The sequence below is a fragment of the Drosophila busckii genome, chromosome X, assembly GCF_011750605.1.
Source record: "Drosophila busckii strain San Diego stock center, stock number 13000-0081.31 chromosome X, ASM1175060v1, whole genome shotgun sequence".
Lineage (NCBI taxonomy): Eukaryota > Metazoa > Arthropoda > Insecta > Diptera > Drosophilidae > Drosophila > Drosophila busckii.
Genome location: NC_046608.1, coordinates 15,694,221 through 15,716,241, shown reverse-complemented (window position 1 = coordinate 15,716,241; position 22,021 = coordinate 15,694,221). Strand labels below are relative to the sequence as shown.

The 22,021-nt window shown below is 39.6% G+C and overlaps 3 protein-coding genes across 14 annotated transcripts in view; 1 reads left to right on the top strand and 2 right to left on the bottom strand.

The window, feature by feature from the left end:
* Positions 1-90: 90 nt before the first annotated feature.
* LOC108605307 (protein KTI12 homolog) lies at positions 91-1,274 on the top strand. The gene is made up of 3 exons (XM_017994977.2): positions 91-434; positions 487-821; positions 881-1,274. The coding sequence occupies exons 1-3, from the start codon at positions 170-172 to the stop codon at positions 1,166-1,168; spliced, it is 888 nt and encodes a 295-aa protein (XP_017850466.1). The 5' UTR covers positions 91-169; the 3' UTR covers positions 1,169-1,274.
* A 242-nt stretch (positions 1,275-1,516) lies between these two features.
* LOC108605309 lies at positions 1,517-2,991 on the bottom strand. Its single transcript, XM_017994979.1, has 3 exons — positions 2,351-2,991; positions 1,970-2,185; positions 1,517-1,870 (listed from the first exon to the last, which is right to left on the bottom strand). Exons 1-3 carry the CDS (start codon positions 2,750-2,752, stop codon positions 1,634-1,636), a joined length of 855 nt encoding a protein of 284 aa, XP_017850468.1. The 5' UTR covers positions 2,753-2,991; the 3' UTR covers positions 1,517-1,633.
* A 689-nt stretch (positions 2,992-3,680) lies between these two features.
* The window catches only part of LOC108605294 (mucin-5AC), a 40,502-nt gene continuing 22,161 nt past the window's right edge, over positions 3,681-22,021 (bottom strand). For 6 of the 12 annotated variants that reach the window (XM_017994944.1, XM_017994948.1, XM_017994953.1 and 3 more), the window contains 10 exons: positions 21,487-22,014; positions 20,783-20,955; positions 14,215-14,376; positions 13,824-13,899; positions 12,782-13,057; positions 5,999-6,094; positions 5,847-5,937; positions 4,895-5,036; positions 3,911-4,062; positions 3,681-3,820 (listed from right to left, as the gene is read on the bottom strand). In XM_017994944.1, coding sequence (XP_017850433.1) covers positions 3,697-3,820; positions 3,911-4,062; positions 4,895-5,036; positions 5,847-5,937; positions 5,999-6,094; positions 12,782-13,057; positions 13,824-13,899; positions 14,215-14,376; positions 20,783-20,955; positions 21,487-22,014 — 1,820 coding nt within the window. In that variant the 3' untranslated portion in view covers positions 3,681-3,696. Of the gene's footprint in view, positions 3,821-3,910; positions 4,063-4,894; positions 5,037-5,846; positions 5,938-5,998; positions 6,095-8,206; positions 12,613-12,781; positions 13,058-13,504; positions 13,609-13,823; positions 13,900-14,214; positions 14,377-20,782; positions 20,956-21,486; positions 22,015-22,021 lie in introns of those variants that run through there. The other 6 variants (XM_017994945.1, XM_017994947.1, XM_017994949.1 and 3 more) reach the window with 6 other exon arrangements.

Sequence of the window (22,021 nt, the reverse complement as noted above, 5' to 3'; positions counted from 1 at the left end):
TTATGTTAATTAACAGCAACAGCATGAGCAGTACCTAAATGTGGTATCGATTGTTAGACAGGTACTGTTAAGTAAGTGCTTAGACCGTACTGTTTAGACAGCGCTGCTGTTAATTCTTTATTTGTTTTTGTTGTTCTCGGTGTTCTTTATTTTTCTAAATTTATTTCACATGCCAATTGTCGTAATTACTGGACTGCCGGCAAGTGGCAAAACAACACGTGCAGAACAGCTGCGTGATTATATCCAAAGCAAAGGCATAAAGGTGCATCTCATAAGCGAGAATGAAACAGTGCCCAAAGCGTTATACGAGAAGAATGCCTGCTTTGAGGATTCGCAAAAGGAGAAAGTTGTGCGTGGTGATCTGAAATCGGAGGCATCGCGTCATCTTAACCAGGAAGATCTGGTCATACTCGATGCCGGCAACTACATTAAAGGTACGCATTAACTGTTCAACTAGATAAACTTAATTAACATTACTTGTTGTAGGATTTCGCTATGAGCTGTTCTGCCAGACAAAATCAGCACGCACCACACAATGCACACTCTTCTGTTGCATATCACAGGAGAAGGCCTGGGAATTTAACATAAAACGCAGCGGCAGTGATCTGTTGGGGGAGCAAACCAAGCCCAACAACTCACATGTGCCTTATAGCCGTGAGGTATTTGATTCACTCTGCATGCGCTACGAAGAACCGCAAAGCAATAATCGCTGGGACAGTCCTTTGGTCGTGGCGCTACCCGAGGACAACTTGAATATGGAAGACATCTACATGGCGCTGTATGAAACCAAATCCTTGGTACCAAATCTGAGCACACAAAATGTAAGCACTCCAACTTGAGCTTGAAATTGCAATTGTATTAACCTAATTGTTGCTTGTAGCCACCATTGGGTGCCACAAACTATCTGTTTGAGTTCGATAATGTGATGCAGGATATTATCAGCGAAATACTGGGCGCTGTGAAAATTGGTGCCTTTGGACAGTTGCGCATTAAGGGCAGCAGTACAACCGTTAAGGTCACCACCTCCATGACGCCCATGCTACTCAATAGACTAAGACAGAAATTTATAAGAAGCACGTGTAGACCAAGTCAGACTACACAAACACCACTGCCTCAAGTGCCTCAGCTTTTTGTACAGTTCATTAATGCAAATATGACGGGTTGTTAGCTTAAAAATCAAACTACATACATTTGAAAATGTAATCATAAAACTTAGTACAATACATGCCGTTATTATAAATAAACTAGCTACTGCAAAAATGCTTCCAAGCACTTAACATTTCTGTTAACAGCAACTAAAATTCAATTTTGAACTTACTGTTGTTTGTGGCAGCAACATAATGCTTTTTTTAAGCTATGAAAATTGTATTAATTAACAGTGAACTGTCTTACTTACCAGTTGAAGGTGCAGTGCACCAAACAGTGCTGTAAAGTGCTAAAGTAATTCAAATTTGAATTTGAAAATAACCGCCGCGAACTGTGGGTTAGCCATTCAAAATGTTTACTTTGTTTTGCAGTCAAAATTGTAATAAAGTCTATATATGTATTTATTACTATTGCTATGGTTTATGCTATTGCTTTGCCAGTATTTGTGTCAAATGCTTGCTGTTTTTAGCGCTGTTTGAATTTCCTATTAAAACAAGTCAAATGTGTCGTCTTCAACCTCCACCAGGCCAAAGTCATTGGTGCTGCCAAACATCCACCAATGCCGTAAAATGTTGCGTATCAGCAAGAAACGCGTTGTCACAAATTCGAAAAAGTGAAAGAATAGCGCACTGGACGTCAGCAATGCACACGAGGCAACAAATACCTCCTGGACGGTTAGCTGCTCGGTGGAGCCCTGATTCAAATTATCCATGCAATGCAATACCTGTACACAATGAAAGAAACGCAAATAAGCCTGGACTATGATGGCAAGCAGCATGCGCAGCCGTAAATGTTGCAACTGCCCATTGCAACATTCGCTCACCTGCTGCAATATGACATGGGCTAACGGCATTAATGAGGCGCTAAACAGCACATGCTTCACAATCATGCCACAACAGCGCCCGCAGCAAAACGCACGCACCATCTGCTTCAAGCTCGCCCGATCCGAGGTGATATTGAATGGAGCATTGCATATCTCACAGCGATTCTCGCGTCGATGCATTATCCAACGTTTCAAGCACTTTAGATGAATGTGCCCCTACGGAGTTAAATAATGCAGAGTATATAATTTGCTAGTATTTAAAGCTGGGATTGTAGAGCTGACATTTGTATATATATATATATATATATATATATATATACATGTTGCGATTGAATAGAAACTATCACCTGATCAACTCTACATTGTCGGAGACTAACTTACCACGCTACCCTTGCACTTGCAGGGACAAGTGATAAGCTCCATATCGCTGCGATTCCAGCGGCAAATGCGACAGAAATTTCCAAACTCATTTGCCGAATGGATGCTCTCCTGCGACGCATGACCTGGCAATGCCAATGGCAGTCGAAAACTGGCGGGCAGCTCGCTCTCATCAGCTGTTTCCACATGCGTGCTGCTGCAGTTGGTGTTGTTGCTGTTGTCACTGCTGTTGCTATTGTTGCTGCTGCTGGTGTTTTCCGTTGTCGTTGCTAGTGGATCCACTGGCACAGCTGTTAACAGCGCATTATTGCTGCCTACAACGCTGTTATACAGACGCAGCGCTGTAAACTCGTTTAGCTGCTGCGCTGGTTGTTGCTCCTGCTGCTGCTGTTGCTGTTGTGCCATCTTAAACCGTTGCTGTTAAATGCTGAATGGTTACAGTTATTTGCTGTTGTTATTGTTGTTCGACTTGGTTGGTGGCTGCTTCAAAGGCGCTCCTCTTGGTGTAGGCGCGTTATGTACTTGAATTTTGAGGTACGAAATTTTTACATGTAATTTTGTTTGGACATTTTACACAAAAAAAAAAAACTTTGAACGTTAGACTTTCACAGAATGCCTGAAAAAATGATAGTTCTTAAAGTCTATAAATATGTTTACGACAGACGACAAATACACTTAGCTAGGAACATAATTAGGCTACTATGTTATAGAAAAATATCATACAAACAAATAATAAGACAAACAAATAACACTTTGTACTTTTTGTTAATATTATATAATTATATATATATTTTTTATTTTGATATCGCGTTTTGCTTAACGAGTTAGTTTAATTTTTCGTTTATTCGCTCGCTTATTGTTTTTATATTTTTTATGCTTTTTTTGTGCTTTTATTAATTCTTTAAATACAAATTGTTGCTGTACATATGTACTATGTAACTATATATTTATGTATGTTCTTTTTATGGTTAGTACAATTGCGATTTTCTGTTTAATGACGAAAAAAAATCAACAATTATTGCATAATTTGATCAAGTTCAATAACAAATAAACATAATATGTAATAATAATAGTAAAAAAAATAATAAAAATATTAAAAAAAAAGGGAAACAAACACAAAAAAAATTAATTAGACGCGCCTGCCATTTGTGTGTGCATAAAATACAATAATAAGTTGATAATAAGGATAATAGGAAATGCCAAAAAACAAAAAAAAAAAGGGTAAGCGAAGGAGACCAACAAGCAGTTAGACTTAGAATTTATGACAGTTTGCACAACTGTTATATATATAAAAGTGTTGTTGATTGCTCAAGTGCAGAGGATGGTGTTGTTGTTGTTATTGTTGTTATTCACTGGCAATTGCGAAAACGACGATAGATGCTCTGCACATAGACGAAAACGCATTTCCAGTCTGGTCGACTCATCTCCACCATATCCTCTACATCTAGCAAAGGTGCTATGCCAGCTTTCTCACTAAACCGAAAGAGAGAGAGAGAGTATAAGTTTGTGGTTTGTGTCTGGGCTAAGAGCTTAACAGCGCGCTGTTAAGCTTTGGCTACTTACTCTGCAACACTGAAGGCCAGCTCAAAGTTATGTCGTCTCGTTTGTTTTGTTAGTTTACTGTAGTCAAATGCATCGGGCAAGAAGTGATGGATTAGCGCACAAAAGGCCAAGCCGTCTGACCAGCTAGCGCTAAAGTTGGTTATTTGAACGTTCTGTGAAAAATACATACCATAAACAGAATTAATAACAGTTTCTTTGCATATTTGCAACACATTTTTATTGGCGGGGTTTTAAGCAGCAGCAGCTATAAAGCAATAGTTGGTTGTAGTATCTTTTTATCCAGCTCCCAAACAAAAACAAAAAGCAGCAGCAGTCGAAGCAAAATAACAACAACAACAACAATGATCAGCAATAAAATACTAAGTTATGCGCTTCTTCTTCATCTTCTTTAGCTAAGCTGTAATCAAAGCTGCTTGCGTGCATGTGTGTGTGTGTGTGTGTGTGAGTGTGTGTTTGGCTGTGTGTATGCAGATGATAAATAAGCGTAGCCTACTGCAAGGCGTTTTGTTTTAAATTTTAGTTTGTTTCTTATTTGTTGTACCTTTTGTTTATTGTAGTTTTGCGCTGTTGTTGTTATTCATTGTTGGGCCTAAGCGTTAGATTTGTTAAACATTATTATGCACGCAACGTAAGTAAATGTAAAAAGTTATGAACGGCAATTAAATACAAAAAAATCAATTCAAGTAACAAAAAGAAAATAAAAAGTTATTATTTATTTTTAAGAACAAATAACGGGCTATGGCTAAGTGTTGTAAAATTATCGATAAGTTTGTTGTATTTGAAAATCAAAATTAGCACCTATTTAACTTTTTCAAATTCATTTTCAATTTAATCAATTTTTACTTGTTACCAACACTACTGTTATCGATAATTTTTGTCAACACTACTATGGCTGTGGCTTTGCGTTTTGGCGTTTCTTGTTTGCATTTTATTTTGGAATTTAATTATTTGGTTTGTTGTTTTTTTTTTTTAGGTTTTGGATACCTCATATTCCTGCGTTTTGTGCTGACACCACTGCAGAAGTTGATCCTTGACAGTGGCGGCGCGCGCATTTAATGCCGGATCGGTAAATTTGAATAACGGTTGTGCTGAACCGCCTGGGGTAGTGCTTGTTGTTGGAGATGATCTGAACAAAATGATTCAAGTATGGAGGGGCAGACGTTTTAGCGAAACTCTCACACAAATTATTTGCATTGTATTGTAATTTTTTTTATTTACACACATACATATGTATGCAGTGGAACTGGTGTGTGTGTGAGTGTGTATATATGTGTGTGTGTTTGTTTGTGTGTATTTGTGTTAGCAATAAACAACAACAAAACTTATAGGTAATAGAATAAAAACACAAGTGTGTCAAAAATATAGAGAGAGGAGAGAAAGAGAGAGAGAGAGAGAGAGAGATACAGAACGGTAGAGACACGACAAGTGCGCAAGAGAGTAACAGACAAAAGGCAAAGTGAGTGACAGGACTAGACCAAAAAATAATTGAAATATATCTTTCACTTTTCGCACTACAATTTACTTGGAAACAACCTATGACACTTAAGTTATTAATTGCCGATAACCAACACCAAAGAGAATTTATTTTGCTTTTGATTGTTTTTTTTTTTAAGGTGAAACATTTGGATTGACAATGTGTGTGTTGATATTTGATTCATATATGTGCCCATTACCAAAAGTGTTCGTGTGTGTCTACGCTAGTGATGCTTAAAGAAAATCGATAAGTTTTAATATATTAGCCGTTCGTACTATATTTGTTTTTTTGCTGCTTGAGAAATAATTTTCTTTAAAACATCACTAGCGTTAAGGCAATGCAAACAAATGTTTTAAGTGTTGGTAAACGACTTAAACAGTGTATTTGCATTGCTTGTACAAAATGTAGTGTATGCTATAGTTTTAAACAATTTAAATAATATATATAAATTAAAAAACTTACTTTTGAGCCTGCTGCTGAGCGGCGGCCTTATCGAGCTGCTTAAATTTGGCCAATGGCGAAATATTCTTGCCGCTCATAGTGCGAGTGGTAACTGCAACAAACAATGCATACAATTGTTAATTTATTGTTTATATAGAAAGCATATAGTTTACCTTTTGTTGTGGTTGTGGTAACAACTGAGCCGCCATCCTTGGACTTGCTCTCGGTGCGTTCAGTGGTCGTTGCGCTTTGTTGTTGTCCCTTGTGTGCTGTTTTGTATTGAATAAATGTTTTTAGACGCAATTTTGGTTTTCACAAAAACAAAAAAAAAAAAAGGGAAGAAAAAAGAAGCAATAATTACAACAATTAGTTAAATTTGCATGCACGAAAAGCAATATATAAATTATTATTGAAATCAACACATTTTGTTTTTAAGACAACACATTTAGAGGTTAGAAATTTCTGTTTTGTTTTCTAGTCTAAAGCAGGCAACACATAATTGACACTACGCAAAATCATTTACAGCTGTTTTAAATAAGCACACACAGTGGCAACTCTGGCCAGCAAGTGTTCCATGCCACGCGTTTCACAACACTACGGCAACAACACTTAAGCTTAGTTGAGAGACATTTACAAATAAAAACAGCAAGATAGTAAGAACGAAAAACGAAAAGGTTAAGAATCGACAACTGCTGGACGTTTTTTTTTTTTTTTATTTTGTTGGTGTCTTGTCTGTCGCTGAGTGACGTCACTACTGTACATAGACTTAATGCTACTATGCTACTCACTATATAATGAACAAACAAAAAACATGCACATCAAACATCAGTTAAAAACAAAATAAAATATGGAATAAATTTGGAAAATATAATTTCAACATGCGTTTGTTTTTTTTTTTTTAAAGTAGAGCGTAGTAAGCAAAAAGCCAGCACAGCAATCTGGCCACAAAATAAGGTAAGAAAAAAACAGTGTTGTAAACAGCACTTTTAAAACAATTTATACAAAAAAAAAAAACACAATATACATTGAAATTGTTTTAAAAGTCAAAACACACACTCAATGTAAACGCTATACAAAAATCATGTTTCTATGTCTGTATGTGTACTTGTCTTTTTTGAAATAGGAGGAGGGACAACATGGGCTGCAAATAACTGTTCCATTTACCAATCATTAATTTATTGAGTTCATTTAATTGTCAAAACGCTGTACCAACCAACCAAACAATCCAGCCAACAATAACAATTTAAGATTGTGAATAAAATAATATGGAAATGAAACGATAAACGCAACGGCAGTGGTAACGGTAACGATAACGATAACGGTAGCACAATGGCAAAAGCACTAACTGTACTAAACAGTTCTTTTTTTTTGTTGTGTTGAGAGAGTTTTAGAAATGAGAACTTTTGCAATTATAGAAATACTGTATGATTAAATTTTTCTTTACCAATTTATTTAAATATTATAAGCAGTAGTAAAAAAAACTTTTAGCATTTAATAAATTGACTGAATTTTTTTGGCAAGAAAAAAAGCAGAACTTTTGGGTAAATAGATGAACAATGTAATTCATTTTGTGAAACTAAAAATTGAAAAACTCTCGCAGCACAAAATAAGACTAAAATGGTTTTTTTTTGTGGTTTGGGGGGGAAATAACATACGAACCAAAAGGCAGGCAATAAAAAATGTAAATTTCTAAATTTAACACTAGGCAGTATATAAATGTATGTACAAAAACGAAGAGTAAAGAAATTAAATTTAAGATTTATACAAATGCTGAGGATGCTTTTGAGTTTATGTATGGTATATGCAGTTAGGGCGGGGCGGTGGGCGTTGGCTAGCAATGTGAGTACGTTTGGCAGAACAAGGCAAACAGGACAAAGACGAATAGCGCGAATATACAAAAAAAAAAGAAAAAAAAAACAAAGGGTCTGCATATAAATATACAAATAAATTCTTTTTGTTTGTCACTCACTATAGTTAAGTGTGGTTTGAAATGCTGCAGCTTGTGATGGCTGTTGATTGTTTTTAAGTAAATTTTGGATGGTATTCCTGTTGGTATTTTTTTTTTTGATATGGCAAGGTGGGCAGCGCAGCTTAGACCAAAAAAAAAGAAACTAAAACAAAGACTACATGTGGTCCCTCCTAAACAGTAAGCCTAACTTTAAATAAGAAAAAAAAAGACAACTTTATAACAGTTTAAGCTAAATCAGTACAGTTTGTAAGTGTGTGTGTGTGTGTAGTTGTGTCTGTGTGTGTGTGTGTAACGTTTGTCCAGTTGCGACTCATAAACTGGAATGCACTTGCACTTTTTTTTTTTTGTTATCGTTAAATTAAACACAAACGATAAGTTCGATAGTTCGCTAGTTCGATAAGTATTTAAGCACCCAACATCAGCTGCTCGAATGCGTCCTCCACATTGCTCTCATCCAATAAATTCAAATGCGCTATATGCGGCATCGTTGCACTGCGACTCAGTCCGCCACCCATGTGTCCACCACCTCCAGCTGCGGATGTTGTTGATGCAGTGCAGGCAACAAATTTGTTCTGCGAGCTCTGATGCAGCGAGCTCATCGATTTGCGTGCCGCCGACAATTTCTCGCTGGTCTTGGTGCGATTGATGGCCGACTTGCGCAACATGCTCGTCTGCTCCTCCAGCTGCGCGCCCGTGGGCGACTTCTGGCCCGAAAAGTAGGCAGCCACAGTGCGTTGCTTCTCGCCGAGCGCTGCTTTGTCTATGCCCGCCTCATAGAGCTTGGGCACAGCCAGCGAGTGTCCAGATTTGCTGCGTCGCAGCTCTGTGCCCCCAAAGCTTTGATGTTGCTGCTGCGCGCTTGTTGTGCTTGTTGTTGTTGTTGTTGTTGTTGTTGTTGTCTGCTGCTGTTGCTGACAGATTTGTGTCCATGAATCGCATTTGCTTAGACGATTCAGGCGCATGTTGCTGCTGCTGCTGCTGCTGCTGCCATTGCAATTGGCCTGCTGCTCTGCTTCCTCTTGCTGGCAGCGACGCTGCAGCGAGCTAAACGCATGCACATTATTGAAAACAATATTGCGCGGTATTTGCTCCTCTGGCGTAGGCTCGACAACGGGCTGTGGTGTTGCTGGTGTTTCCACAATGCTTGGCTTGGGCGGCAGTTGCTGCTGCTGTTGCTGTGCTATGTTGCTGCTGCTGCCTTGACTGCTTTGCTTGTTGAGCTGCGGACTTTGATAGGCATTGGGCACATAGTGATGTCGCTGCGGTGGTCCAAACTTCTTTAACAAAGGCGCATTCTCTTTGGGCAGCGAGGATTTAACGATGTCGGGCGTATCTGCTGGCGCTGAGGATTTGTATTGCTGCTGCTGCTGCTGCTCTTGAGCTGTAAAGCTATAAAGCTGACGTGATTCTAAAACATTGCCTAAGCTTTTGCGTCGCAGCTCGCTGTGTTGCTGCTGCTGCTGTTGCTGGCGTTTGATGCTGCTGCTGCTGCTGCTGCTGTTGCCGTTGCTGGTTGTCAGCGTCTGCTGCGACAGCTGTCTGTATTGCAGTGTTGTTGCTGGCGCTGTTGGCATGGGCTCATAATAAGTTTCAGTAAGTGTTTGACTGCGTGTGCTGAGCTTGGGGCGTGGCAAAGGCGTTGGTTGCTGCTGTGGCTTGGGCGTCAATTGTGGCTTAGTGCTGCGATCTACTGGCGGCGCTGCTTGCACATGCATCGGATTGGCTGTCCAGCTTGTCAGCGGTGAGGTAAGCGATAATGTAGAGCTGGCGCTAGATTGCTCCGAGCTGCGACGCAAGCGTGACAGCAACTGTTGCTGTTGCTGTTGCTGCTGTTGCTGCTTGCTCGACTCTAGTTCATCTGCAGAGTCCTCCAAGGGATAGGTTACAACATAAGAGCTTTGAGTTTCACCCAAGTAACTTGACTGTTGCTGCTGCTGCTTGCTGCTGCTGCTGTTGCTGGGTATGTATTGTGGCTGCCGCTGCGCTTCAAAGTTGCTGAGCTGTGGAAATAGCGGCTCCACCAGTGGCGCTTGATACGTGCGTCCATCGGGCGACAGGCAGCTGGGCTTGGTGGGCGTTGTGGGCGTGCTGGCGGCTTGCATTGCTGCTGGCCGCTTGTGGTTGCTGCCATTGCTGCTGTTGCCGCCACCGCCGCTTAGCTGCTGCATTGTATACAGCAGCGATTTGGCTGCACGCGAGTTCTTGCCAAAGACTTCGTCATCACTCAAATGCGCATTGCGTCGATCGGCAACAGTCACGGCCGTTTGACTGCGCGGCTTGCGCATCACTTTGATCTCGGCATGGTACTCATGCATATTGGGATGATCCGAGTCCAAGTCCAAGTCGAGATCATCATCGGTGGGCAGACAGCTAATGGGACTTTCGATGGGGCTGGCGTAATCGAATTTTTGCTGCATTTGTGTTGCTGGCAGCGGCAAATACGTGGGATTGCTGCTGGTAAGCACCAGCGGCGCTGCCAGCGGATTGGTGAGCGGCTCCAGCGCTGCGCTGCTTAAACATGGCTGACTGCGATAATTCTGGCTAAGATTGCTGGGCAAACGACGCGCACTGGGCGCATAGTCGGCATAAGTAAATGAAATGTTGGTGGGCGGCGGCGGCGGTTGCTGCTGCTGCTGCACTGTTGCTGCTGCTGTATAGACTGGCGCTGCTGCTGCTGCTGGCGGCTCCATGGCATTGGGCAGCGAGGGACGCTTCTTTAGCTCACTAAAGCTCAGCGGCTGCACCTTGGCGCGCAGCGAATTGTGTCGCTGCAAATAGTTGTGTTGCTGCTGCTGCTGCTGCAGCTGTTGCTGCTGTTCGGCGATATTGTCGCGCAGCGAGCGTTCCTCAAAGTGATGCGCCTTGCGCTTAAAGTCGCTGTTGTCTACACGTGGCTTGGCCAGCCAGGGCAGCCCAATGGGCGAGCTGCCTGCTGGCGAGGGCGTGTTGCTGTAGCTAGCGCGTGATTGCTGCTGTGGTGGCTGCAATTGCTGCTGCTGCTGCAGCTGCTTGCTTGACGATTTTTGCGCAATGGGCTTGTAAATGGGCGTGCTTTGCTCTATGGGACGAAAGACAGACTGCGGCGCATGTATAAATTGATTAAGCGGTGTTGCTGCTGCTGCTGCTGCTGCTTGAGTTGCTGCTGCTGTTGCTTGAGTTGCTGCCTGCTGCTGCTGACGTTCACGCTCGCGCTGCTGCTGCATGCGCAGCTCCATTTCCTGACGCCGCTGTCGCTCGAGCTGCTCCTGCTGCTGACGCTGTCGCTCAAGCTGTTGCTGTCGCTCAAGTTGCTGCCGCTGCAGCTGCTGCTCGTAGTACTCGCGCTCTAGACGCGCACGCTGCTCACGCTCAAAGCGCGCTTCCTGCTCCAGGCGCAGCTGACGCTCCAGCTCCTGTCGCCGCTGTCGCTCCATTAACGCTTGAGCCTGCGCTGCTTGTTGCTGCTGCTGCAGCTGCAATTGCAACTGTTGCTGCTGCTGCTGCTGCTGTTGCTGGTGCTGCTGATGCTGCGGCGCTTGCGGCGGCTTGCCTTTGGTTACAGTTGCTGCTGCGCCTGTTTCAAACGTGTGCTTGATGTTGCCAAACTTGTGCGTCCAATTGCTGACGGAACGCGCGCCCGCCCAGCCGAGTCCGCCTTGGTGGCTCTGCTTGTTGATGAAGGCAAGAAACTTGTGATCGTTTTCGGTCTTGGGCTCAAAGGGCGGCACTACATGCCGCACACGTTGCTTGACAGTCACCTGAACGGCGCGCTTTAGACCCGTGGACATGTTGCTGCTGCGGCTTTGATCCTCCAGCTCGGAGTCGCTGTCGTTGTCGTTGGCAAACTTGGCTTTCACTTTGGGTATGTCGATGGTGTTGGCGCGTTTCATCAGCTGCTTCTTGCTGCCATTGAAGCGTGCAGTGGGCGTGGCAGGCGTTACTGGCGCCACATAGCTATAATCACCGGATAAGGGCCGACGATTGCTGCTGTTAGGCTTGAGTTGCTGCTGCTGTTGCTGCTGCTGCTGCTGCTGCTGTTGGTTGTTGACAAATTGCTTGGGTCTATACAGCTGCGTGCTGGGCGCGCCTACAATTGCACTCGAGCTGGCATTTTTAATTAGCGGCAAAGGCTGATGTTGCTGCTGCTGCTGCTGTTGTTGCTGCTGCATGAGCAGCTGCTGTTCGTTGCTTTCCAGCAGCAACATGTTCTCCATATAGCGACGCGCATCGGCCAATTCCTCGCGACTTACGCCCACCGTATGCCGATTATTGCGTTGCCGACGCTTAGCAAATCGCTGACGTCCGCTTAGCTCTTGATCCGCCTCGCCATCCGCTGTTGCTGCTGCATCAACAACAACAGTTGCTGCTGCTGCTGCTGCTACTGCTGGCGGCCCATTGAGGCCGCTTTGCAGTCGCGCCACTAGCGCCAGCAGCATTTGACGCTGCTCCCCATCGACGGCCAGCTCTTGACCCAGTTTGAGTGAACACTCCAGTCGACCGAGCACGGTGGTCACCTCGTCCAGCAGACTGCGATGCGCTTCGTTGTTGCTGCCGCTGCTGTTGCTGCGCTGCTGCAGCGTGTCGCGCAGACCGGCGGCCAACAGACGCAAATCTTCGCCGCTTTCCGTGCCAGAGTCTTCTTTAGTTGGCACACTCAATCGTTTCACTTGTGACGTGGCCGCAGTTGTTGTTGCTGCTGCTGCTTTTGATGTTGCTGCTGTTGCTGTTGTTGTTGTGGTTGCAGCTGTTGCTGCCATTGTGCTCTTTGTTGTTGTTGTTGTTGCTGTTTTTGTTTTGCTTGTTGTTTTTGCGTTTGTGTTTTGTGCTGTGCTACTAACTTTGCTACTACTAATTGCTTTGCTACTACTATTTGGCTTGCTACTACTCTTGCTGGCTGCTGCTTTTGTTGTTGTTGCTGCTGCTGCTGCTGCTGTTGCTTTTGTTGTTGCTGCTTTTGTTGTTGTTGCTGCTGCTGCTGCTGCTGTTGGCTGCTGTGGCAGGGACTCACCCTGTTGACCATCCACCTGCTCCTTGCTTATTTCAACTTTGGCCAATTTTTGCTCCAATTTGACCGTTGACTCCTTTTTCTCCTCCTTTTTAGCGGGCGGCGGTGTAGCTGCTACTTTTTTAACTTCCTTCACTGGTGCCTCTTCTTCTTCTTCTTCTTCTTCGTCGCTGTAGTCGGTCACCTCTTCTATAATTTCCTCATATTCACTGGCGCTGCTGCTTTCTTCGTCAGCTTGAGCTGCGGCTTTGGCGCCGCTAGCTTTTAAATTTTTTTGCTCTAAAAAGCGTAGCGAGTAATTTGTGTGTTTTTTTTTTCGTTGTTTACATGATTATTAGGCATTTATGTATTTTATGTGTGCATGATTTAGCAGAGAGAAAGATAAAGACATAAAAATTTATTGTATTTTTCTACTAATTGCATTTCGAACACAACAACGAGTAAAACAACAAAAGTAACGAGAACAGCATTGAACATAAATGTGTAAAATGCGCAACAAGTTTTTGTTTTTGTTTTTGTTTTGTAACCAAAAATGTATAACTTTTATATAGGCGACGAGTGACGAGAGAGCGAACAATTAACAATAACGAGTGAGCCATGAAAGGACACAACGATAACGAGAACACCTTGTATGCAAGTTGATGTAAATTGCATGTTGTATATAGCCGCATGTAACGAGTACTAGTTGCAACGAGTACATATTGAGAACTTGAACAATAGCTGTACCTGGTTCAACTTCGCTAGCCCTAGTTATAGCCTATGCTAATGCGCTGCTTTGCTTATCTACAAGATACAAGATACAAGATACAGTGACCGTTACCAATCAGCAGCTGTATTTTGATAAAGAGCAAGAGAAAGAAGAAGTCAGAGAAAGTTTCATATAGAGAGCCATAGAGAAAAAGAGGGCTGAGCTAATTCAGCTTCGTTTTGATTTCACCTCTTCGATTTTAAAGCTATTAAGCTGATATGCTAAGGATCAGTTTAGTTTTTATTTATTTTTATGGATTAATTTATGCTATGAGTAATGGCTGAAGATTAAGCTTACCCTCGCGTTCCGCCATAAGTTCGCGTAGACGTGCCCGAATTTTGCGACGCTCCTCGTAGGTGGAGGCCTGTTCCAGCTATAGAAAAAAAAACGTTATTAGTAGTAGTTATAAAATTAATTAAAAATCTAAAACAAAATGAGTTACAAAAATATAAACAATGTTTAATTCAACTAAATGTAACGACTCTCTGTATTTATTTAATAATATAAAATATATTAAATATTAAAATATTATGATTTTCTTAAAATTATTTCAAATTCAACAAAACTATTGTTATTATTGTAATCTTTAAAGCTTGTAGAATATTTTTCTAAAAATCTAAATTTATCAATTCAATAATTACTCAAAATTATTTTTAATTTATGTTTGAATATTTTTCTGTTTGCTTACCAATTGCTTGAGTATTTGCTCGTCCCAAATCTCCTCGATGTCACAAGTTGTGCGTGTAACTAGTGCTGAGGAGCTGTTCCTTTTGTTGTTCGAGTTGTTGTTGCTGCTGCTGCTGGTGTTGCCAGTTTTATTGTAGGTATTGGTAATGCGTGTGGTTTTCACCTGCAACAAAGAGAGAAACAATAAAATAAAATATCATCAGCAAGCAAATTTTTGTTTATGAAGCGGAAACAGTTTTGTTTTGTTTTGTCTCTTTCTAGCGCAACACGCTTTCTCTCTCTCTCTCTTTAGCAAACATATGTCAGCTACATTTGGGGCTATTTGTCTAAATAAAACTGATGAACGCATACGCCGGCAACATTAGCCACAAAAAATTGATAGAGAGCAGCAGCGCTTTGGCTCTCTCGCTTGCCTGCGACCCTGATCAACAACGATGATAAGGCAAAAAGAAGAAAATAAATAAAAATAACAACAATTTACGAAAATCGAAAACGAATTAAATACAAACTAAAGCAACTCGTCCTTAGTCATGGCCAGCGCTGACTTCCGGCTGCTTTGATTGTCGCCAATTAGTTTTTGCACACATACTTAAGTCTTTTTATATATATGTATGTGTAGCATAAACAAAGCGCATACCTGACGTATGCGTAATATAGTTAAGCACATTGCGCATACGCCGCTTGCTGCCGCACAATACAAGCCCAAAAATGTCATAGAAAAAGAGCGCTGTAAATTTTTATATAGTATACGTTATGCCAAATATATATTTTTACACTTTACACTGCTTGTGTGCCATATAAAGCAATTAAGAATTTATTTTGGGCTACCTTGACAAATGACGCATCGAGTTGGCAATGAATTGAATATTGACTATGTCGCACTATTACTATTGTAAAATCAAATAAAAATATAATAACAAAGAGCATTGCTGCTATTGTTTGTAACACAAAAATAAAAACAAAGCAGATTGCCAGCTAATTTATTTTAAATATTTTACTAATTTTTGCAGCTAAAGTAAAAATTTATTTTCTATTCATTTTTTTTACCAGATTTTATGGTAATTAAAATATTCAATTTAATTTAGTATACTATTTGAACTAACAAAAAAAAGAGTTGATTCTCAATTAATTTTGTAAACTTTAATCAATAAATATTAGAGTAATTTTTTTTTATTACTGAGGTAATCTAAAAATTTATATTCTACTTCGTTTTTTACCACAAAACGTTATTTGCGATTTGGCTAAGGCTGATATTTGTATTGTGGCATATATCTAAAATTTAATTTATTTAAAATTTTTGAGAAACATTTTTTTTCTAAAATCTTTATATACCAGACCGCAGTGCATTAAAAAAAAACTCGCAATCGAAATTGCATGTTTGAACTGAAAAACGTTTTGATTTAACCCGCAAAAAATAAGCAGAAAATACAATTTAAAATGAAAAACATGCAACTATGTCAGCAGCTGAAATGCCAGGCACATTTTTTCATAAATAATAATAATAAGCATACGCAGCGTTCACCGCAACAAATTGACTTTTTCTCTGTGCAAAAACGAAAATGAAAGCAGAATAATGTGAAAGACGCTAAATTAAAGTCAATAAAGAAAAAAAAAATAAAGAAAATTATGCTCAATTTGCTTGGCATTTTTCATTTACCAAACAAACAAAAAAAAACAGGGAAAATACAAATGGAAATGGAAAAGCAAAAGCCAAAAATAAATGAAAATGTGAAATAATGAAAAATGAAAATTTTTTGTGCTTGTTTTTAACAATTTGACCAAATTTGGTAAGGCAAAAAATTAAAAATTGTTGCTATACAGACAGAGCGAGAGAGTGCAAGAGAGAGAGAGAGAGAGCGAGAGAGCAAGAGACTGGCAGACACGCGTGGCTATTTTTAGTGGACACTAAACTATTTAAAAGAGCGCAGCAGCCAAAAAGAAAAACGAGCGAGAGAGAGAGAGAGAGAGAGAGAGGGAGCGTCATAATTTTGCTGTTGTTTTTATATAATATAAATATAGGGTTTTATAAACAAATTAAAATAAAATAAATGCCTGCATAAGTTGTAAGATAAATTTAATAATTTTGCTTTATACATTATTTTTTGAGCTGTGACGTTTTTAGTTTATTTTTATAACATATTCAATGTTTTGCCTTTGTGACTATTGTTGTTGTATATTGTTCTAATTAATTGTATAGGCTTGCCAAGTTATTTGGCGCAATTCCGCCAAAGCGTAACATGAGGGGTGAGCTGGGGGGAGGGTTGAGAGGAGCAACATGAAACAAATGCAACCAAGCATGGAAATCAAAAATGTAAATTGCAGTCAAAACAATTATAAAAAAGAAATGTTAAGCGTGTAGAGCGAGGGGGGCAGGGAGGGGAGGTGTAGCGAGTTGCTGTCTGTGCAGCTAAGCAAAGCGAATTGCAGTCGATAGCAATTGTTGCTGTTGCTGTTGCTGTTGCTGACTTGCTTAACAAATTGAACAACATGGCTAAAAACATAGAGATACACACACATGAACAAATTGCATTGGCTTTGACTTTGTCGCTAGCAGCAGCAGCAGCAGCAGCAGCAGCAACCATTGCTGTTGTTCTTTGTTGCTGTGGCTGCTGCTTACACTTAAATTTAACTCGCATAATTTTAAAGCACCTTTTACTAAGGCCAAGTCCAGCCACAATAAATATTAAGGCCACCACAATAAGCTCACAGCCTTCAAACATAAAAATATAAGAATCTTTGAAAATTTTCCAAACACACACATTTTGCTCTTTCTCTTGCTCAAATTTTGTTGTTTTAATTACACTAAATTGAGCATTTTTTTGTGTGTGTGTGCATATTTTTAGCAACTCGAAGCAGCAGCAGCAGCAACAACAGCAACTTGACATGCAAAATGCGCAGAGAGCCTCCAAGCAATGCAGACAAACATAACAAACAAACATACAACACACACACACAGACACACACACACACATGTGATGATTATGAAACGGTAGTAGAATATAAGAAAAAAGAAATTATAATTGTAAAAAAAAAAACAAGTCAAAGCTGTTTATTAACGTTGCGGCGAGCGCAGCTGCATTTTACCCTGTAAATGAGAATGACTGGCGAAAAAAATATATATATATATATAAATATAGCAGCGAGTGAATAGCAACGAGTAACGCATAAATACTAGCGAGTAGTGAGTAGACACCAACGAATAGCGAGTAGATGCTAACGAGCAGCAAGTAAATGCGAAAAAGTAGCGAGTAATTACTAGCGAGTAAATGCTAACAAGTAGGGAGTAAATACTAGTGAGTGGATGCTAACGAACAGCAAGTAAATGCAAGCAAGTAGCGAGTAAATACTAGCGAGTAGATGCTAATGAACAGCAAGTAAATGCAATCGAGTAGCGAGTAAATGCTAACATATACCAAGTAAATACCAATGGCGAGTAGATGCTTACGCGCTACTCGTTAATGCGAGCACGTTGCGAGTAAATACTAGAAATTAAATAATAGCGACCAAATACCAACGAGTATTAATACAATTGATGCAAATCATAATCTAAGCCAACAGCATAGTGAATACCAAAATACTACCGAATAGTGAGTAGACACCAAGGAGTAGCGAGTAAATGCTAACGTGTAGCGAGTGAATACTAACGAGTATTAATGCAACTGCATCGAATCATCATCTGAGCAAACAGAAAATTAAATTTATATTTTTTCATTACTTTACTATTAAGTGAACAAATATAAAAATAAAATGCAATCCTTTCTGAAAAAAGCTGCAGATGTTAACCTTTGTCAAAAATTGTATTTGAATTCATTTTCTAACTAGTTCTATTTCCATAAATCCCACAGTGTATTCCACAATTGTTCGTCTAGGATTAGAAGTTGACGTTGAACACAACTGACTATTTTGTCTATTTTGTATTTGTTTCTTTTTTTTTTTTTTGCTGTGTATTTTTAGCTATTAAAATAGTAGAAGCAAGGCAGCTCGCTAGCTCCTCAGGCCGTGTTGTTTATTTCTTTTGATTGTTTTTTATTAGGCTTTGTTGCCTGTGTGTGTGTGTGTGTGTTTTTCTTCTTTACGTTTTTTTTTTTTTTGATTATTATATTATTTTTTTTATTTCGCCATTGCATGGGAAAAGACTCTCTTTGGCAATGTAGAAAACTAACAGTTAGTGAGGGAAAAACCGGCTTTTCAAAAAGCTAAATGCGAAAACCACTTGCTGTGTCTCTCTGGCGGCAAAAGACTTAACAAATTTTGTGCACAAAAAGCAACAACTAAACAGAAGCTAAGAAAAGGGGAGGGCTGAGGAGTTGTGGCGCTGTTGGAAAATTGTCAGGTTTTTGTCTATGCGACGACAGCCAACAGTAGCTGCAAATCTTATTATAAACATGTTTCGCTCGAATGACTTTTAAAGTCTTGTTTTTATATTTTATTTTCTCCAAACTGGTTCGTAAGCCAAAAAAATAAAAAAAAGGTTAACTACTGTTAATAACCTAACTGCGCTAGGCTAAAATAAAAACACTTTGACATGACACTAGACAAAAAAGAAAAAAGCAACTTTAGGGTTCAAGTTCAACAATTTTTGCTGTTACCTAAAATTTTTCTAACATTAAAATAATTTTTTTATAGGAAGTTATTTCACAGACTTACTTAACTTCAGACAGAATTTTATTTATACAAATTAAATAAAAGTTGTAACTTTATGTTTTGCACTTAATGTTGTAATGCAAGTTCTAGCAAACTTTTGAAGCAACTAAAAAATATTTGCTATTTTAGCTTTAAAAAATGTAAAACAGTTTCGCAAATTTGTACAGCAAGTTGTCAAAGTATCTTTGACTGATGCCAAAGGTATTGTGAAAAATATTTTTGAAATACACACGTACATTTTTTCAAAGCCTACAAAGCTATGCTGAATATTTCGTAGAGAGTGAGTTTTATTTTTTGGTGGAAGTATGTGGTACACAAAGAGGCACGAAAAACAGGCCACTGCAACATGCAAGCAGAAAAAAAGAATAAAACCCAAAATGATAAAAAAAAAAAAATATGTAGAAATGCTACAAAATTCCCTGCTGACTTTTAAGTATAGAACTGTCGAGCTATATAGCCAAGCTATATACAAAAACAACAAAGCACACACACGAGAAGAAATGCTCCAATAGACATAGAATGTCTACGTTTCTCTATTTTTGTATAAATAGTGCGAGGCGTTGCGCTATTTTTGGTGATGTAGAAGAATACAAGCAAAAGCTATATATATATATATATATATATATATCCTATTAATAATATATAAGTATTTACATGTATGTTCGGGAAAATTTAAGAAACAACTTGCCATCCTTAGCGGTATTGCCACCTTGTGGCTGCCACACACATACAGCGAAAAAACCAACCCACACCTGCTTTATTTATTTATTTTCATTTAGTCTATATAGCTTATAGCTTTAGCGCATATAGTCTATATATCTTACTATATATATATGTTTTTCTACAAAAGCTAAAAGCATTGTCGTCGACATGCGTTGACTTTCAGGTGCATTTCTAGAGGTGTATATACATATAGCCATTATATATATATAAATTTCAAAAATATTATGCTTTAAATTTTAAGTGGCTATGAGCAAGATTTTGAAGCTAACAAAATATTGAAAACTATATTAATGCCAAAATAAATATTATTTTGTACTTTTGCTGGCAGAAAATTAGACTTTTGAAATATTTAAAATATTAGAGCTATCTGCTACAGCTACCACGCCTCTTTTTAAGGCTTTAATGCATATAAATTATATATATTACACTTACGCTGCGCTAGCTGCTGATTTTGGAAACTTTTATATATGTAAACACACGCGTTGCAAGTTACAAGTTGCAAGTTGCACATAGACACATAGCACGCACTTCTATTGATTTTACAATATTAATTTTAAATTGTAGTAGTTGTTGTTTGCTTGCACTTGTCAAAAAATTTGCCAAAAAAAAAAGTTTGTCTATGATTTTTTGTAGAATTTTTTGGAAATTGCACTTTTTAGCTTTTGTTTTGAGTTGAGTTGAGTTTGCCTCTCGTCTTGTCTCGTCTTGTTCGTTGAGCACAAGTCGCACAAGTGATCGATGCCGCCACTGAGTGTGTACTGAAAATGGCCAAAAGCGTTTTGCTGACGATGACGAATGCTGGCGCGTTTTGGCTTTATTATACCCCCAGCTCTACCCCGGCCAAGCAACTTGGCACAGGCGCGCGCACACGGCACTAAAAAGAGCGCAACACACACACACACATACACAGAGAGAGCGAGAGAGAGAGAGAGAGTGATAGCGAGAGAGTGCGAGAGAGAGAGAGAATACACACATGTATATATTATCTATATATGTACATGTTGCATAGACAAGTTGCTGATCGCACACGTGTATCGTGCTTAGTTGCTGCTGCTGCTGCTGCTGCTGCTGTTGTTGCATGTTGCATGCTGCCTGTCAATCTAACGGGTTCATGTGCAGCTCATTTGTTGCACGAAAGAGCGCAAGGGAGCGGCAGCAGAGTTGCAGTTAGTTTGCTTTGCTTTGCTTGTTTCTACACTTACCGCTTGGCTGCTGTTGCTGTTGTTAGTGTTGCTGTTGCTGCTGGTTCTATTCTGCTGTCGCTGACCAGCTGGCAACATGCTTTCCACGCCCTGCATTATAACGCTAGCGCCTAGAAATTTATTAAGCAAAGCGCGCGCCTCACGATCCTCAGCATTATCGCCAGGTTCCATAACTGCAAAAGACAAGCAAAAGAATTAAATAAATGAAACACATAAAAATTCAAAAATATGCACACAATATAATTACATTTTAAAATAACATAGCATAATTAAAAATGTACATTTATAAAAAATAAATTCAATCAGAAGCATATTTAGAAATATTCAGTTTAAATGTGAATTACATTTTTATAAATATAAATATAAATATTTAAATATTTTAGCAATTTTAAAATTCAGTTTAAATGATAAACTTTTGTGTAATACAAATTGAATGCTGTATTTTAAATTTAAATAAAATATTGAGATTTTAAATCATATTTTATAATTAAATATTTCTTTGATTTCTTTCTTCACTTTATTTTAAAGCAAAGCACAATTTTGTTTGAATAAAATTCAAGACTACTAATTTATTTGAACTTTTAAGCTAAACAGAAATTGTTTAATTATATTAATATTTACAAATATATACATACATAGCATAAATATATTTTGCGCTTAAATTTATTTAGATTCTTATGAGTTTTAATCAATTTAATTCTCACCATTATCCGCATTGCGCATACGTTCGAGCACATCATCCACGCTGCTCACATGACGATCCTCGCCCGTGGTGTTGAGAAAAGAGCGCGTATTGTTGGCTCTGGAGCTAGTACGGGTGCTAGTGCTGGTGGTGCTGCTGGTGTGCTGACGCAGCTGCGGCTCCACCTCAATGACGCTGCAGACTTCGGTCGACTCGCTGTCCTCGGTCTCGGGCTCATCCTGACGCTGAGACGAACTAGTGGAGGAGGCATTCGACTCCTTGCGTATGAAGCGTTCGCTCAGCTCCTTAACCGAGCCGCGACGCACATAGTTTGTAACCTCCGGAGTGCTGATGGCATCGGCTGCATCAATTTGTTTGAACTCACGCTGCAGCGTTGTGTTGTTGCTGCTGCTGTCAGTTTGCTGCAGTTGCTGTTGCAGCGACAACAGTTGCTCGGGATTGCTGGAGTAGATGAGCTCCTTGCGCTCATGACGTGGCGTGGCATTGTCGGCGGCATAGAACTGCTCCTCGATGACATAGCCTGTGACTTCTGAAGA